The sequence below is a fragment of the Callospermophilus lateralis genome, chromosome 2, assembly GCF_048772815.1.
Source record: "Callospermophilus lateralis isolate mCalLat2 chromosome 2, mCalLat2.hap1, whole genome shotgun sequence".
In the NCBI taxonomy this organism is placed as follows: Eukaryota; Metazoa; Chordata; class Mammalia; order Rodentia; family Sciuridae; genus Callospermophilus; species Callospermophilus lateralis.
Window position 1 is genome coordinate 155,323,141 of NC_135306.1, and position 17,921 is coordinate 155,341,061.

General features: G+C 38.1%; 1 protein-coding gene across 1 annotated transcript; it reads right to left on the reverse strand.

The window, feature by feature from the left end:
- Positions 1-15,737: 15,737 nt before the first annotated feature.
- Mrpl17 (mitochondrial ribosomal protein L17) lies at positions 15,738-17,229 on the reverse strand. Its single transcript, XM_076846793.1, has 3 exons — positions 17,014-17,229; positions 16,642-16,710; positions 15,738-16,313 (listed from the first exon to the last, which is right to left on the reverse strand). The coding sequence occupies exons 1-3, from the start codon at positions 17,185-17,187 to the stop codon at positions 16,026-16,028; spliced, it is 531 nt and encodes a 176-aa protein (XP_076702908.1). The 5' UTR covers positions 17,188-17,229; the 3' UTR covers positions 15,738-16,025.
- Between the last annotated feature and the right edge of the window lie 692 nt (positions 17,230-17,921).

The following is a 17,921-nucleotide window of genomic DNA, read 5'->3' on the forward strand; positions in this document are numbered from 1 at the left end:
AGTTATCCTAGTGGGTATAAAGTGGTATTTCACCGTCATTTCAATTTGCATTTCTCTAATGATTAATAACATTGAACTTTTTATATGCTTATTGGTCATTTGTATATCTTTTCTACCTCTTTCAGGATTTTCTCTTTGTTTTTGTTTTTCTGTAGTTTAAATATGATATGCCGAAACATAGATTTGTTTCCCCAATATTTATCATGTTTGACATTCTCTAAGCTGTGAGTATTTGTGGTTTGGTTACTGTTATTAATTTCAGAAAACTCTCAGCCATTATTACATCATTGTTTTTTTCTTTCTTCTGTTCTGGTACTTCATTATACATATACATGACACCTTTTGTTATTGCTTCTCAGTTCTTGGATATCCCACTCAATTTTTAATAATTTTTTTCTCTTTGATTTTCAGTTTCAAAAGTTTCTACTGACAAAAGTTCACTTTTTCTTCCCTCAGTCAAGTCCAGTCTACTGATAAGCCCATCAAAAGTGTTATTTTCATTATAGGGTTTTATTTTCTAACATTGCCTTTTGATTGTCTACTTTTCCTTTTCTCTGCTTACATTATCCATCTCTTCTTAAATGCTGTCCACTCTTTTATTTGGGACCTTAGCATAAAATCATAGTTATCCTAAATTTTCGGCCTGATAATTCCAAATCTCTGTTACATCTAAGTCTGGTTCTGGTACTTGCTTTGCCTTTTCAGATTATATTTTTTGCCTTTTAACATGACTTATAATATATTGTTGAAAGTTGATGTGATGTATCATGTAAAAGGAACTGAGAGAGATGGGCTTTGTGTTTAGTGGGTTAAGAGTCAAGCTAGGTTTACTGTTGGTTTTAGCTGAGTTTAAAATCTTCACCTTTTTGTCTTATGTGTTGTCTTTGGGTTTTCCTTGAGACTCCGTAAATAGTATCTCTTAACTATAGCCTGTTATTTAGCTGGAGCCCCATTAATGTGGTGAAAAGTGTGAAGGATAAGGGAAGAATGCTATAGTGTTTTGATTAGATCTGAGCCTTTAATGAGCCTGTGTCCCTGGGCTCTGATCTTCAAAAGTACTTCTCAGCCATCCCACCTCCGCAGGCACATATTAAAGAGATAGGAATACTAAATGGAACTGAAGATGGGCATTTCTCTTTCTTAATTTTGTTTAGCCTTTGGTAAAACCCAAATCAGTTAGGTTTTAGTAAAATTTTTTCCACTGAGGGCAGGCCTTATAAGAACAGAAAGCTGCCAGGCAAATGCCTGTAATCCCAGTGACTCAGAAGACTGAGACAGGAGGAATAAAAGTTCAGAGCCAGCCTCGGCAATTTAGCAAGGCCCTAAGCAACTTAATGAGGCCCTGTCTCAAAACAAAAAATAAAAAGGGCTGGGGATGTGGCTCAGTGGTTAAGTGCTCTGGTTCAATCCCTGGTACCCAAAAACCAAGACAGAAAACCTTGGGTATATTTTGAATTTGTTATTTTTTGTCCCCCTGCTGGAAACATGTGGATTTTCTCTACTCTTCAATGGGAAAACCTGTTGGGGCTCCCAGTTCTTGTCAAACCAGAAATTGGTTGTACATCTTCTTTGGAGATACACATCTTCATTGTCTATTCAAATCCTTTGCCCATTTAAAACCTGAGTTACTTTCTATTGTTGAGTTGTAAGAACTCTTATATTCTGGATATTAGTTTCTTATCAGATATGTGATTTGCAATGATTTTTTTCCAATTCTGTGAATTGTCTTTTCATTTCTTGTTAGTGTGCATTGAAACACAACATTTTTTTAATATTTATTTTTTAGTTATAGGTTGACACAATATATTTATTTTATTTTTATGTGGTGCTTAGGATCGAACCCAGGGCCTCACACATGCCAGGCCTCTGAGTGCTCTACCTCTGAGCCACAACCCCTGCCCGAAACACAACATTTCTAATTTTGATGAATTTCAGTTTATCTAATTTTTTTTCATGCTCTTGGTGTCATGTTTAATAAATAGTTGTCTAAAGCAAGATCAAGAAGTTTCACTTCTATGTATTTTCAAAGTTTTAATAACTTTAACTCTTACAGAGTTAGGTCAGTAATCCATTTGAGTTACTGTTGTATGTGGTGTGAGGTCAAGGTCTGCCATGGTTGTGGTGAATGTTTACCTATGTAAAGTGTTGGCTCCTATGGAAGTGGTAATCAGAGGTGCTGTGGACCTCAAAGAGGTGGAGCTTTGTGGGATGCCTTAGGGCTTGGGACATGCTCTCAAAAGTGATTGCAAGATACCACCTGTATTCCTTCTGTCTCTCTGCTCCAGTTAGAGATGTGAACATTTTTCTCCAACAAGTGCTCCCCATCATTTCCATCTGTGGTTTGAGGGGATGCAGTCAAGGGCAGCCCTAGCCAAGTCTGTGTTTTGCCATTTGAACTTTGAACCTCCCAAACTGTGAGCTCAATAAAGCTTTTCTAACTGCCTCAGGTATTTTGTTATAGTAACATGAATCTGACTAATACAAGGCCTAAATTTGCTCTTTTGCTTATGGCTATCTAGTTGTCCCAGCATCATTTGTTGAAAAATACTTCTCTTTCTCTGTTTAATTTTCTTGTCATACTTGTCAAAAATCAATTGACCATAAATGAAGGAATTTATTTCTGGACTGTAAATTCTATTTCATTGATTTATGTCTACCCTTATGTTAGTACCACACAGTCTTGATTACTTTATGTAAGTTTTGAAATTGGGAAGCATGAGTCTTCCAACTTTATTCTTATTTTTCAAGTTTAGTTATTTATTTACTTATTTAGGTACCACAGATTGAACCCAGGGGTGCTTAACCCCTGAGCCACATCCCCAGTCCTTTTTTATATTTTTTATATTTCCCTAAGTTGCTTAGGGCCTCTCTAAGTTGCTGAGTCTGGCTTTGAACCCACAATCCTCCTGCCTCAGCCTCTCAAACCATTGGGATTATAGGCCTGTGCCAGTGTACCAGGCCTCAAGTTTAGTTTGGAAATTCTGAGTCCTTTGAATTTCCATATACATGTCATAACTGGATTTGCAATTTTTGGAAAAAAGTTAACTGTGATTTTGATAGGGAGACTGTGTTGAATCTATAAATCAATTTGGAGAGTAGTAGCATTTTAATAATGTTAAGTTTTCCAATCTATGGATATATGATAACTTTTCATTTATTTAGGCCTTTAAAGATTTCTCTCCAAAATGGTTTGTAGCCAAATGTGGTGATGCATACCTGTAATCCCACAGACTTGGGAGGCTGAGGCAGGAGGATCACAAATTCAAGCACTTTAGCAAGGCCCTAAGAAACTTAGTGAGAGCCTATCTCAAAAAAAAAAAAAAAAAAAGGCTGGGGGGTGTGGTTCAGTGATAAAGTGAACCTGGGTTTAATCCCCAGTACCAAAAAAAAAAAAAAAAATTATAGTTTTTAGTACATACATTTTGTAGTGTCTTGCTAATTTTTTTCCCAAGCATTGTATTGTTTGATGCTATTATAAGTTGAGTTGTTTTAGTTGTTCCTTGCTACTAGGTAGAGATAAAATTGATTTTTATCTACAATTGATTTTAGTATACCAATCTTGTACTCTTTAACCTTGCTGAACTCATTTTTCTCATTTATTCATTTTAATAGCTTTTGAGGGGTGGATTCATTAGGATTTTCTATATACAAGATCATGTCATTTGTGACTAGGGATAGTTCTATTCCTTTCTTTCCAATATAAATTTATTTTATTTGTGTTTCTTATCTAATTGTCCTGATGGAAACTTTATTACAATATTGAACAAAAGTAGCCATAGTGAACATCCTGTTTTGTTCCTGATTTTAGGAGGAAAGTATCCTGTCTTTTAACATTAAGTGTGACATTAGTTTTTTTCTTTTTATCATACATACCTTTTAATAGGTTGGAACATTTCCTTTTATTCCTAGTTTATTGAGTATTTTATAATGAGAGGGTGTCAGATTTTGTCAAATTTTTTTTTGTGTGTACTGAAATGATTACATGCTGTTTTTTAAAAAAATTTTTATAGTTGTAGTTGGACATAATGCCTTTATTTTTATTATTTATGTTTCACATGGTACTGAGGATTGAACTCAGTGCCTCACATGTGTTAGAAAAGTGCTCTACCACTGAGCTACACCCTAGACTGATCACATGGTTTTATTCTTTATTATTTTAATATGATATGGTGTATTATATTAGTTGATTTTAGTATAGCAAACCAACCTTGAATTCCTAGGATAAATCCCACTTGTGGTGGTGTGTAATTCTTTTTATATGCTCTAATATTTGGTTTACTAGTTTTTTGTTGAAGAATTTTGCTTGCTTATTTCTAGGAGATGTTTTTATTTCCTTATGATGTCTTCATCTGGTTTTACTGTCAGGGTAACACTTGCCTTATAGAATGAGTTGGAAAATGTTCATTTTAACTGTTTTTAATTTATAGGTTTATCAATTGTATCAAATAAGTAGTAACTATTTATTTTAGACATCTGAATCTTAAGAGTTTGAAACATATAGCCCACACAATGGAGTTTGACTTAAATCGTCTACATAAAAGATCTAATGAAAACACTTTGATAAAACTAAAATTGAACTGAGTTAAATTGAAACTAACTGAAAATCTCAAAGAAGAGAATAAAAACCTAATAAACATTTCAATGAAACATAATTTCTACAAACTATACAAATCACTGATAGAAACAAATAACAAATTTTTGGTAAATTGATCATTTCACCAAATTGGATTTTAGTGTCCAAAATTTTGGGGGGGGATGAGGAGGTACCGGGAATTGAACTCAGGGGCACTTGACCACTGAGCCACATCTCTAGCTCTATTTTGTGTTTTATTTAGAGACAGGGTCTCACTGAGTTGCTTAGCACCTTGCTTTCGCTGAGGCTGGCTTTGAACTTATGATTCTCCTGTCTCAGCCTCCCTTAGTGGGGTAAGCCACTAAGATTATAGGCGTGTGCCTCCATGTCTGGCCAAAAGCAAATTTTTAAAAGTTGATAATTTTGAAAAATTTAGTGAGTTGGCCTTTGTTTAACTTGATCAGTAGATGAATTGTTTTAATAAATACATTTTCAATTAATTGCCTATTTCCTAAGTGCAGATAGGAGTTCAGAGGATAGCAAATTGAAAAGACTATGCCTCAAGCCTCCCATTTTTTCCTACTCTGAGACATAGCTGGTGAGGCTAAGTGGAGTGGTGATAGAAAGAAGTTAAGGTCATATAAAGAGTCTAAGAAAGATTGCAGGAGTCAGTGAGGTGACAGCATTGAGTAACCCAGTCTTGTGCTCAGTATCTAGTGCTGTTGGTACCAGTTCCAGTACTTGTATCATGGGATTTTTGTTTGTTTATTAGTTTTTCTTGTTGTTCCTTAGAGTGCTTGGCTATGAGAGCACAGGAATAGAGGAATCTGGTGATTAGTAAGTGGGTGGGAGAGAAAAACAAGGGATTGAATGGAGGCTGGCATGAGAATGTTGAAGTGCTGGATGATGATATCCATGTTGGGTTTAAAAGAAAAGAAGACCTGGTACATACAAGAAAAAAAAAAAAAAAAGAGATGGTCCAAAGAACTGAAGTCATAAGAGGTTAAAGATTGGATATTTACATGGAAAGGCAAGAGGAGCAAGAAGAGAGAGGCTGGGTTTCCACAGTGAGATTCTGGAGGGTAAAATTTGAGGACTAAATCAGATTTGGTCATGAAAGGGTCAGAGGCCTGGTAAAGAGGGGCTGATTAGTTACTGGAGGTTAGGATCATATGGAACTGTGAGACCAGAGTCTTAGATGGGGCATCTACATGTGTGGGGTAAGTACATGATGGAATGATAGCAGGTCTTGGGATGGTGAACAAGATTCTGGGCCTAAGACTACAGAATTTGTGAGTGATCAGGAGCCGTCTTCTCTCACTCCCAACACCCCCAGCTCTGCATGTGTGGTCCAGCCTTTTATTAAAAAGGGAAGGTATAATACTCAATGTTTACCTCCAGAGAGGCCTTTAACCTTCTTGTGTTTGCTTCTATCTCTGCTAGCCCATGTTCACTTCTCTGTTGTGTGAGTCCATGATTGTCTGTCTGCTATAACCTATCCTATTAGGTCTTTGATTAACTGAGTTTAGTGAGTCATTTTGTGACTATCTGCAGGTTACAAACTAGGTTAAGCTTGCCAACTGACATCCTGGGAGTTGGGCCAGAAGGGGCTGTAGATTCCTCCTTCCTAGGAACCTAAGGCCAATACCATCAGGAGGTGGTACCACAAATGTCTTGAGTCCTAAAAGAGAAGAGGCTTCACACAAAGCTGGAGTTGCTATAGAAGCTACAATGAGGAATGAGGAGAAAGCTCCCTCCTCCACCTTTGCCCTCAACCCAAGAATTTGAACTGTTCCCTGAACCTAACACACAAGCATAAGTGTCTGTCTGCACAATTAAGGCCTGGCAAAAGTATTCATTATAAATGAATACATTATTCTTACAAATACACTTTTTAAATGTACCTCCCTTTCAAGTTGCTGCTGCATTTATGTCCTGTCTTCCTTTTTCATTGTCATCAGACTTCTTGAGTTGCCTTTATGGTTTCTGATTTTGCCTTTCTTTTTTTGGTACCAGGGATTGAACCCAAGGGTGTTCATCCACTGAGCCACATCCCCAGTCCTTTATTTATTTTGAAAAAGGGTTTCACTAGGTTGCTTACAGCCTCACTAAATTGCTGAAGCTAGCTTCTAACCAGTGATCCTCCTGCTTCAGCCTCTTGAATCTCTGGAATGACAGGCATGCACCACCACGCCCAGCTGATTTTGTCCTTTTTAAGAGGCTGCTCTATCAGAGGTCAACAGTTAATGTCCTAACTTCTTAAAAAAATAAAAAAAACTTTTTTTTTTTTTTTAGCTGTTAATGGACCATTTATTTTATTTATATATGGTGCTGAAAATCAAACCTAGTGCCTCACACATGCTAGGCAAGTGCTGTACCACTGAGTCACAACCCCAGCCCTAATGTCCTAACTTCTAAGTCCAATGGCCAAAGAAATTCATTTAACTACCACTTCAGAGCCTGACCAACTTCCAGTTCTGAGAGTTTAAAAAACTTGTCTGATCAAAGAACTCACAATCTGCACAAATAGTAAAAAACTTGTCTGATCAAAGAACTCACAATCTGCACAAATAGACATTTTGAACTCACCCTTCCCTTGGATTTGAGACATTGGTGTTCTAGTTGTAGACTTCTTTTTTCAGACTCCTAAGAGGGTTCTTTTTTCTTTCTGTTTGGCTGTTATATATTGGCTCTGTCCTATGTCTTCCTTTTTTCTTTCTCATTTACTTTTATACTGGGAAGTCTCATCTAGGCCAATTATTTCAATTTCCATGTATATGTGTGTGACTCTCAAATTTGAATTGCTAGCTTATGTATATTCTCTGAGCTCTGGAATAACTAGTGAAAGTTTATCACAGTAACTCCAGATCTGCATCTACTCTGCTATCCTCATTCTCTGTGAATAGAATTTCTCTTTCCAGCTGCGTAAGCAGAAACTTGGTATCATCCTGAAATCTTAATTTATTTTTCCACCCCATTTAATCACATGCAATGTCTAAAGGATTCTACCTTTTCTATGGCTGTCTGATCACTTTCTCTCCACCTACCTGGCCTCTGGCCTAGTCTGGTTTTCAAACAATCCTGCTTAGATTCCTTAACTAGCCCTCCTATTTGGTGTCCTCACTTCTAGTCTTGTCCCTATAACCTATCTTCCAGTATAATGCAAGAATATTCTTTCTGAAATGTAAATATGATCCCTTTTCTCTATATTTAAAAAATGCCTCTGTGGCTTCCTCTAGTCTTTAGAATAAAAATCCAAATACTTTATCATGTCTTACAGGGTCCTTTGTAACCTGATCTTGCCTGACTTTTCCTTCTTCCTTTATTCCATTTTTTTCCCCCTTCAAATACTAATCCCAGCTGTACCAAATTACTTACTTGAAATTTCTCAACCACCCTATACTGTATCATTATTCAGGGCATTTATACCTGCAGATCTTCCAAACTGCTTCCTCTTCTCCATGGTTGATGAATTCCTCTACTCATTTTTTCAAGAGTCAGCTAGTATTGTTTCTTCTGAGAAATTCTGCACAATGACCTCCTCCTTTCTTGGTACTCCAGTATGCCTTATGTGAGACCACATTCATAGCTCCTGTCTTATTATGTTGTACTTATGTTCTGTCTCTCCAACTGGTCCTTTGGACTTCTGGGATATTATTTCTATATTCTCTTCCCTACCACAGTATTTTGAAGAGACAAGGAATATGCCAACTAAATTTATTTGATAATTATATTTTGAGTGTCTCCCATGTACAAAGAGGATAGTGTGCTAGATACTATGATGAATTTTGTAAGTTCCTATTTCTTGATTAAAGACAATTTCTCAGTCTCCTTCACAGGCTCTGTATCTTATTTGTCTTCGAATGTCTGACCTCAGCCTCCTTTCCTTCTGCATGTACATTCTGAGTCACTCCATCCATTTCCTTAGCTTTAATTGCTGACAAATCCCAAATCTGTTCTCCTAGCAAAGACCTCATTCCCAAGTTCCAGATGGTCCCAGGCATCTCAAACTGAGCACGTACAAAACTGAACTATCTCCCTTGTCTTTTATTATTCATGGGATAAAAGGAGAAGATAATTGTAGGAAAGCTTCTACAACCATTTTAAGGAAAAACAGTTAGAAATTAAGCCAGGACAATGTCATTAAGCTTTCAATGACATCCCTAAATGAAGTGTTTGTATTTTCAACTTCTTGGAGTGAATAGCAATGAAACTCCTTTAATGCTGAACAAAATAGTGGTGTAGCAAGGCATATGGGAAGCTACAGTGTAAATAAATCTTGACTCTCCAGAACATCAATTTTGATAGATGGTTTTATATAGGTATAATGTACAATATTTAACTTAAAAGAACTAAATATATTATTTTTATAATAAACAGCTATATTGTGGAGTGGAAGGCAAATGTCAGAAAAGTTGAAACTCTTTTCCTCAAAATATAAGCATACAATTTCTAATACTAGGTCATATAAGATTCAACTACCAAATTTATGCTTGAGAGTCAGAAGAGATATATACTACACCCATGCATTTAAAAGCATGGAAATGAATGCCTGCAAAGTACAGGCATTATGGAGGCATGAAATGGGGAACTGGCTTTGTAGGAAGTTCTTTTTTAAGATAAAGCAGAAGAAAACAGGAGAAGGAAAGTGTTATTGAGTACAAAATGCAGATCTAGGCTAAAGCACTTGCTACAACACATTGATTAGTTGATAGACATTGATAGATGCCTCTTTGTCTCACATTCTTCACTGGGTTATGGGAGAGGTGAATTAGATGTGTTCTCTACCCTCGAGGATTTCACTATTTAATGATGGGTAGTGAATAGTATAATTATGTCATTGCTGTAATAAAGGCTATATGGTGTGAAAATCAGACCACTGGAAAAGAAAATACAGAAAATTCCAATTTACAATAGCATTAAAAGGAATAGAACACATAGGAATAGATATAAGGGAGGAGCTGAAAGATATTTGTACTGAAAACTATAAGATACTAGAGAAAGAACTGTAGAAGACATAAATAACTGGAAAGATGTCCTTTGATCATGGATAGGAAGAATATTGTTAAAATGTTCACACTACCTAAAGTGATCTAAAGAGTGTAATTGTTATCAAAATTCTAGATGTTCTTTTTTTTTTTAAAAAAAAAAAATAGAATGCATAAAATTAGAATGCAACCACAAAACACCCCCAGTAGCCAAGACAATTTTGTAAAGAACAAAGGTGGAAGTGTCATCTTCCCTGACTTCAAACTATATTACAAGGCTAAAGTAATCAAAACAGTACAGTGTTGACATAAAAACACACACAGAGGCCAATGGAACAGGTTGGAGAGCCCACAAATAAATGAATGCATACATAGTCAATGAAGTTTTGATAGGAATGAAAAAGAACACATAATGGGTGAAAGGAAAGTCTCTTTATTAAATGGTGTTGTGAAAACTGGGTTTTTCATGCTAAAGAATGAAACCAGAACTTTGTTTTACACTATCTATAAAGGTTAAGTTGAAATGGATTAAAGATTCAAATATTAGATGTGAAACCATAGAACTCCTAGAAGAAAACAGGGAAATTCTCAACATTGACCTTTGCTATGATTTTTTGGGTATGACATTCAAAGCATAGCTGTACCCCAAAAGTAAAATAACAGGTTGGAGTACATCCAACAAAAAAGGGTTCTAAACATCAAAGGAAATAATAAAATAAAAGATAATCTACAGAAGGGAGAAAATACTTGCAAACCATGTATTTGATAGGAGACTCATATCTAAAACATATAAGGAACTCACCAAAATCAATAAACAAACAAACAAAATAACATGTCTGAAAAATGAGCAAAAGAATCTGAATAGATATTTTCCCAAAGAAGACATACAAATAGAAGACATACCAAAAGAAGTATATGAAAAAGTGTTAAATATTCACTAATCATCAAAGAAATGCAAATCAAAACCATGAGACATCTCCTACCTATTAGAATGGCTATTATCAAAAAGACAAGAGATAACATGTTGATGAAGTATGGAGAAAGGGGTACTCTTGTACATTGTTGATGAGAATGTAGACAGCCATTATGGAAAACAGTATGGAAGTTCTTCAAAAAGTTAAAAATAGAACTACCATATATGATCCAGCAATCCCACTTTTGGGCATATATCTAAAGTAAAGAAACCAGTATTTTGTACTCCTATGTTCATTGCAACATTATTCACAATAGCCAAGATTAAAAAAAAAATGTCTCTCAACACATAAATGGATAAAGAGAAGGATGCACACACACACATACACACATACACACGTATGATATAATTTTATTCAGCCATTAAAAAGGAAATCTCATATATGACAAAATGGATGGACATGAAGGATATTATGCTGAGTGAAATAAGTCAGATACAGAAAGACAAATACTTCTAAAAAGAAGCCAAACTCATAGAAACAAAATAGTACAGTAATTCAGGGGTTGAAGGGTGGGAGAAATAGGGCAAAGTCAATTAAAGCGTTCAAACTTTTACTTCCTTTTTGGTGCCAGGTCTTCACACATGCTAAGCACATGCTTTACCACTGTGCTAGACTACTCAACCCTGGGTCCAACTTTCAGTTATAACATGAACAAGTCTGGGGATCTAATGTACGGCATATATGTAAGTGTGGGCATTGATGCGTATGTTAAAAAAAAATTGGATCACTAGAATAAGGCTTAGCTTTGCCTGAAGAATTTAGTGAATACTTTAGAAGAGGCATCATTTTAGCTTTTGGCTATTTTGGAAAATGTATAGGTGTTTTCTGCCTGTGTTTTAGTTAGAAATATTCCAGGAAATTGGAATATGAAATGTGTGGGGGATGAATTATACATATGCTTACATTTTTGACAATCATTATCAGCATTCAAATCCCTGAAGAGGGAAGAGATCATTTCTTTTGTCTTGGATATGCAGCAGTGTAGCTTAGCCCTGTCTCTGCACATAGTACTGTGTTTATTGTTTTGTAAGTTGCAGATAGAGTTGAATATGTTATAGTTTGGATCTGGAATGTCTCCCAAAAGTTCTTGTGTTGAAGACCTGGTCCTGGATGCAGTAACGCATAGAGGTGGGGTTTTTAGGAAATGATTGAATCATGAGGGTTCTAACCTCATCAGTGTATTAATCCATTTGAATGGAACTGGAAGGTGGTACAAAGTGTAAACAGATGAAACATGGGTAGAGTATGTCATTGGGGGCATGCCTTTGGGGACTATATCTTGTCCCTGGCCTCTTCTCCTCTCTCTGCTTCTTGCCTGCCATGAGATAAGCAGCTTTCCTCTGCCTCACCTCAGGCCCAAAGTACTGGAGCCAGCTGAACATGGACTGAATCTCTGAAACTGAGCCAAAATAAGCCTTCCCTCCTTTAAGTTGTTTATGTTAGGTATTTTGGTCAGAGTGATGAAAAACTAACACACATGGGTTATAGCTCACTCTTCATTTAATTAACATATACTAAGAACCTACTGTGTATCAGTAATGTTGTCGAGAAAACAAGTTATAGTCCCTGACTTCAGAAGCTTGGTTGAATTAGGAAATCAGGCAAGTAGACAGGACACTGTAGTATAGTGTGGTGAGTGCTTTAATAGGTTGGGTGTTTGGCCATAGGAAAATAACCGCATACCAGAGGGCACCTGCTCCCATTTGAGGTATGACACAAAGTCCTCCAGTTCTGAAAAGGCTTCAAAAAAATGACTTCTGAATGTAGATTTGAATGAGGTGTTGACTTCAAAGAAGGTAAATATTGTAGTACAGGGAATGTGCACAAAATTATGAGATATTAAGTTTCCTTTGAAGGATGGTAGCAAATGGTAAAAAGAGGTCGAAAGTAGCTGGGGTGAGGCGATAGAGGGCCTTTGTATTATGAAAATTCTGGATTTTATCTAGTGAAGGTGATGCTTAGTCATTGAAATATTGATTAAGACCAGTAAGGCAAGTGATAAACCATTAGTGGGTTGTCAAATCAATTTAATGAATTGGGATCAGCATTTTAAAAAAGGGAACTAGAAAAAAAATGAGAAAATATTAGTGTAGTTATTTATAAAGGTAAATATTTTGAGAAGCACATGCAATTGTATCATTTATATATGTTTGTAATTATTGTGTTCTGTGTAAAATGTTTTTTGGTCTGTGAGTCATAGTAAAACTTTTTCTGAAAACACTGAAGGTTCAGTGGTATACAAGTTGATGTATCAGATTCCTTTTGCTAGCAATTAACAGAAAATCAACAGAAACCCTGCACTTAAATGGCAACAATCACTAAAGATTATTTAAATATAACTAGGATTCCAGTTTGGGGATTTTTTTCATTTTCTTTCCTTTTTTGGTAGTGGGGATTGAACCTACGGCCTTGCACATGCTAGGCAAGTGCTCAACCACTAGCTACATTCCCAGCTTCTTTTAGTTTTTGCCATTCTCAGTGTCATATTTAGCCTAATTCTAGTTCCTCCAATGGCACTCTTGAGTAACATGCCAACGTATTCTCCCAGCAGAACAGAGCCTTGATTTTCACTGACTCAAATTTTAGTTAAGATCTGTTCATTCTGAACCCATCAACAGCAAGGGATGGAAGTATGACTGCTTTAGACAAATTTGGGGTGGCTGTTTAGGACCAATCATTGTAGGACACTAATGCAATGTGATTTTGGTATATTACAGAAACAGTATAGATAGATCTAGTGTTTTGTTTTTGGTACCAGGGGTTGAACCCAAGGGCACCTAAGCACTGAGCCACATCCAGCCCTTTTTATTTTTTAAGAGAGGGTCTCACTAAGTTTCTTAGGGCCTCACTAAGTTGCTGAGGCTTGCTTTGAAGTTGGGATCCTCCTGCATCAGTCTCCCAAGTTGCTATAATTACAGGTATGTGCCACTCTGCCCAGTTGAGGCATCTAGTTTGACAAAGTAACAAAACTTAGGTTTGGGGAGGGGATGGTTAGAGGAACCACCCAAAATTCTGTGTACAGGTTAAGTAGGTAACAACCAAAGTGAGGACTTCTATGCTTCTGTAGCATAAAATTAGAAGGGATATACCTGGAGTATTGAGCAGATGCCTGGTCATGGCATATAGTCATAGTAAGGAATCAGGACTCTGATCTGTAGAAAATGAGCCATTAGTGAGCACCAGGGAATTAAGATGATCAGGTTTTCATTGCAAAAGTTGCAGTGTGAAATGAATCAAGTTATTGTGGCAATCCAGGATAGGTATGTCTGAGATTTCTGAAGGGTAACTGCATATTTGAAAAATGACTTACTTCCTCTAAAGACAGATGTAAGAATAGTCCCTTTTGTAATTGTAAGTAATGGATTTGCTCTATTACCTGTTAAGGTTAATTTGTCTTTTGGGTAGTTGTAGGGCATTACTTTGTTACCTTATTGTAAAGAATGGGAGTACAAGACAAAGAACCTCTGAAAGTGGTGAGGGAATTCAGTTACTCCGGGCCTCTCTTGGGTTTGGAATTTATTAACGCAGTGCCTAGTTGAACCTAGAACACATTCTACTGACCAAGGTAATTTAGAGGCCAGATTAGTAAAAACTGATACTGTATTTTCCTGGAGTTATCCTTGAGCAATGTTTTAGGACTTGTGTACTTTTATTTGGGCCAAAATGTTAAAAGGGGTACAGTATCCCTTAAAGCCACTGTAGCAGTAGCCCTCTAGACTGTGAGCTACTTAATAGCAAAGATTGTTTCTTCTCATTTTATATTAGTAGGATCTATTCCAGGGCTTGACTTAGAGGGGACATTTGATAAATATATCTCTAGTACTTAAAATGCTGTTGGGCATTGACATATGCTTAATAAGTACTCGTGGAACTGTTGAGAGCCCCAGAGATATATTTCTGGGAGCTAAGAGGAAAACTGTGGGAGTCCAGTGACAAATCTCCAATGTAGTTTTTTTTTTAAAAATTCTTCATATTCTTAATTATTTTCTAAATCACACACAGACGGATGACAATATAAACTCAGAAAGATATAAACATAGAAGATGTAGTTTTACGGAAAGTGCTTTCTAGGTGTCAGGGATAACTCTGAGATACCTAGTTGGGTCAATGATCATGCTAGGACAGAAAGAGGGAAAAAATTGGGGGGAGAAATATTCGAATTGTAGTTTTATTTGAAAAATGTTTTGCAGGTCTATTAAGGGCATTCAAAAGACAAGAGCTTTTGGCACTACTGTGAAGGACAAGCAGAGTAGTGGGAAAGAGATGGAAAGCTCTGTTGGGTAGTTGTGACAAAATAGGAGTAGAACAGTACTGTCACTGAAGCTTAAGTCTAGTTGCTAAGCCAGTGACCCCTGCAACCTTATGTATACCATCTCAGACAATGGAGGGGTTCAGTGGGCCAAATATACCCTGAAGCTACAGCCTAAAATAAAATCTCTTTTTCCCACTCTACTAGGGATGTTGTAACTACCAGGCTCTGTTATCAATCGTTCAGGCCAGGGGTAATAGCTTTTCAAGGCTCTCTACCAATCTAGTCCAGTCTGAGTCTAAGGTGGTGGCAGGCTGCTGGGCTATGCCTGACTTCACAGTAAATAGCGGACAAAATAAAGAAGTCCCTGTTTCTCACATATCCTGGCCATTCTGAAACCGGATTTCCCATCTCTTAGTTCTCATAGAGGCCCAGTTTTGACAACAATGAAAACTTCCAGGAAATTCCCAGCAGGTTTAACGTTCTAATGCTTCTCTCACTTAAACCTTCTCCTTTACCCCTTCCTACACCAAGAGGAAGGAGCTTATACTGATCTTCAACATTCTCTGTTGGATGTCTCTACCCCTTTTGTCAGGGTGGTACAATGTTGGCATTCTTTTAGGTCCTTCTCCAAAACCCATTTAGTGTTGAGGAGAAAACATGAGGGTATTGTGTAACCTGGCCTTGAAAAGTTCCCCTAAAAGTTCCTATGGTACTAGTTTTTTTTTTTTTTTTAAAAGTTTCACTTGTAGGTGCTCATTCTACCTCATCCATCAGGAAGCAAACTTTCTCTGAGAAATCTGAAGTACATGAGGTGTGCGTAGGAAGGAGTGGCGGTGGTGGGTTTAGTCCCTGTGCTAGATGTTGAAACACAATCATCTCAGGAATCCAGCTTGGAATTACATGTCCCCATCTAAATTAGTATTAAGAAAAACCAAACTGTACCAACCAACTACAATCCAGAAACATTATCCATGATTTATTATCCTAGATGATTGACCATTTTAGTTATTATTTTCTAGAAATCCTAGGGAAAGACAAAAATATCAATTTACATATATTCATGTAAAGAATTTTATATACTATGCAAAGAGAGGGCCATATGGCTCTCCAGAAGGTTCTGGGCCCCATTAAGACTGCCCATTTTACAATTCAAGTTTCAGTTCTTCTCAAACATTAAAAGAGCTCCAAAGGCCTGTGATCACAGGCACTGAAAAGAGTCACAGACCTTCCTGCTCCAGTTAGATCCTTGGTGGTTGAGCTGTGTGGGAGCTACTGAGGCTTGCTTCCTGGTTCTGGTGGAGGTCCTGCCGCAGACCCTGCAGCAACTGGTTTAGGAGTGTAAGATTGCTGTCTCTGTGAGGCAAAGGCAGGGGTGGGAGGCAGTTCCCTTTATATTCGATCACTGCCATCTTGGCCCGATCCTGTTGACTGCTGTTTGGGATCCGCAGCATTCTTGTGTAGCCCCCATTCTGATCTTGGAACCGAGGGGCTAGTACTTGAAACAGCTTTGGAATCAAGTCCTTTTCCTAGAGAGAGTGAGTTTACCCAAAGACAGCAAAGTCAGGCATAACTGTAGACATTTAACTTTTCTACTATTCCTAAAAGTACTGGAGAAATCTACGCACAAAGATCTTCTCCACTCTCTGATCTAGTAAAGTCAGTTTTAAACCAGTTGTGCAGATGCACGTCTGCATGAAGTTCAGCTAACTTAAACACCGTTCTAAATTTAATTCACGTAACAGTGTCCCATAAGTGACTGACTTAAACTTACACACAGCCGGTCTTCCTTCTTGCAGTGATCCCTCCCCCACGGTGAGCAGAGTGAGAACTGGGCGGCCGACCAAGTGCACTCACCGTGAGCCAGAAGTCAGCCATGCGCATAGCTCGTTCGTTGGTATCTCCCAGCTTTCCATAGTCGATGAGCTGTGAGGACAAAACATCATGCATCCAACCCGAGCAAGAAATGAGGGGCCCATCTTATTCTTCTCAAGCCGGACCTCGATCCATTTATTACACTGACAAAGCAACTAATTGAAGCCGTTCTTAAATCCACAGCTCTCACCCATTTGAGGCGAGGAAGGACTGAGCTCGGCTCAGAGTACTAGGGGATCAGAGTTTGGGAAGGAGTTGCCGGGGGTGGGGGTGGGATCCCACTCCCTTCCCAAACCACTTGGACCTCTTCCCCTCGAGCCAGAACGCGCGGCGAACGGCGCTCGCGTGCCTCACCTTCTCAGCGTAGCCCCTCATCTCGTCCACACGCGCCCATGACGCCTCGATTCGTTCGTGTCGCACTAGTCCCGTGAGCAAGTTCCGCAAAAGGTGGATGCGGGACTCTGGGCCGAGGCCCAGGCGGCGAAATACGCGGCCATGGGAGATAGCGGCCGATATAGACAACCGCATTTTCCCCCTTCTCCCCGCCCCTTGGAGGCCGGAACTGGTAACTTCCAAGGCGAAAGCAGGAGGAGGCAATTTCAGGCTACGCATGCGCTGTGGGTGGGAGCGTGGTCGACGTGTTTGCGCATGAGTATCAGAGCCTGCCTCGTTGGCAGTGTGAAGAGGGCGGAGAAGGAGAAGGGGTGGGAACCTTTTCCGGACGGGGTAATCTGGGCGGGTTTCTGGCTCAGCTAGCGCTTCATAGAGGGCCAGGGAGCCAGCGCCCCCTAGCGAGGCTATTAGGCCATTGGGTCTCCCGAGCTGCGTCAGCCTCCTTGAGACGTTCCTAGCGTTGCTGCTCAGCTCCCCGAGTATCTGCTGCGTTGGCGCCTGCGGGCTGCGGCCCGGGCGTCGTTTTTAAACACAATTTTCAGAAAATACACATATAATGAACATTTTTTGTATTGACGTGGGTCAAAATCTCAGTTAAAGAAAAATAGACCTAAAAGGAAAAATAATGTATTAGTGCTTTTAAATGACGTCTTTTTTTTTTTTTTTAACAAAAAGCGGGAAGATCATACTTTACATTTATGTGTTAAAGTAAAACAATAACAAAATAGGATATTTTTGAGTCTTCTCGTTTGCACATTTACAATGATTGTCAAAATTGCCCCTTTTACGGATTGAATTATGTGTCCCCCCTCCACCTCCATGTGTTAAGTTCTAACCTGCAGTTCCTCAGAATGTGACTTTAGTCGTTG

Bases quoted from the DNA above. Each gene is read 5' to 3' on its own strand.
- Mrpl17 (XM_076846793.1), bottom strand. From the start codon at position 17,187: ATGCGGTTGTCTATATCGGCCGCTATCTCCCATGGCCGCGTATTTCGC. The intron at 16,711-17,013 runs GTGAGGCACGCG...TTGTCCTCACAG, and splicing joins TGAGGGGCTACGCTGAGAAG to CTCATCGACTATGGAAAGCT. The intron at 16,314-16,641 runs GTGAGTGCACTT...CACTCTCTCTAG, and splicing joins TGGCTGACTTCTGGCTCACG to GAAAAGGACTTGATTCCAAA.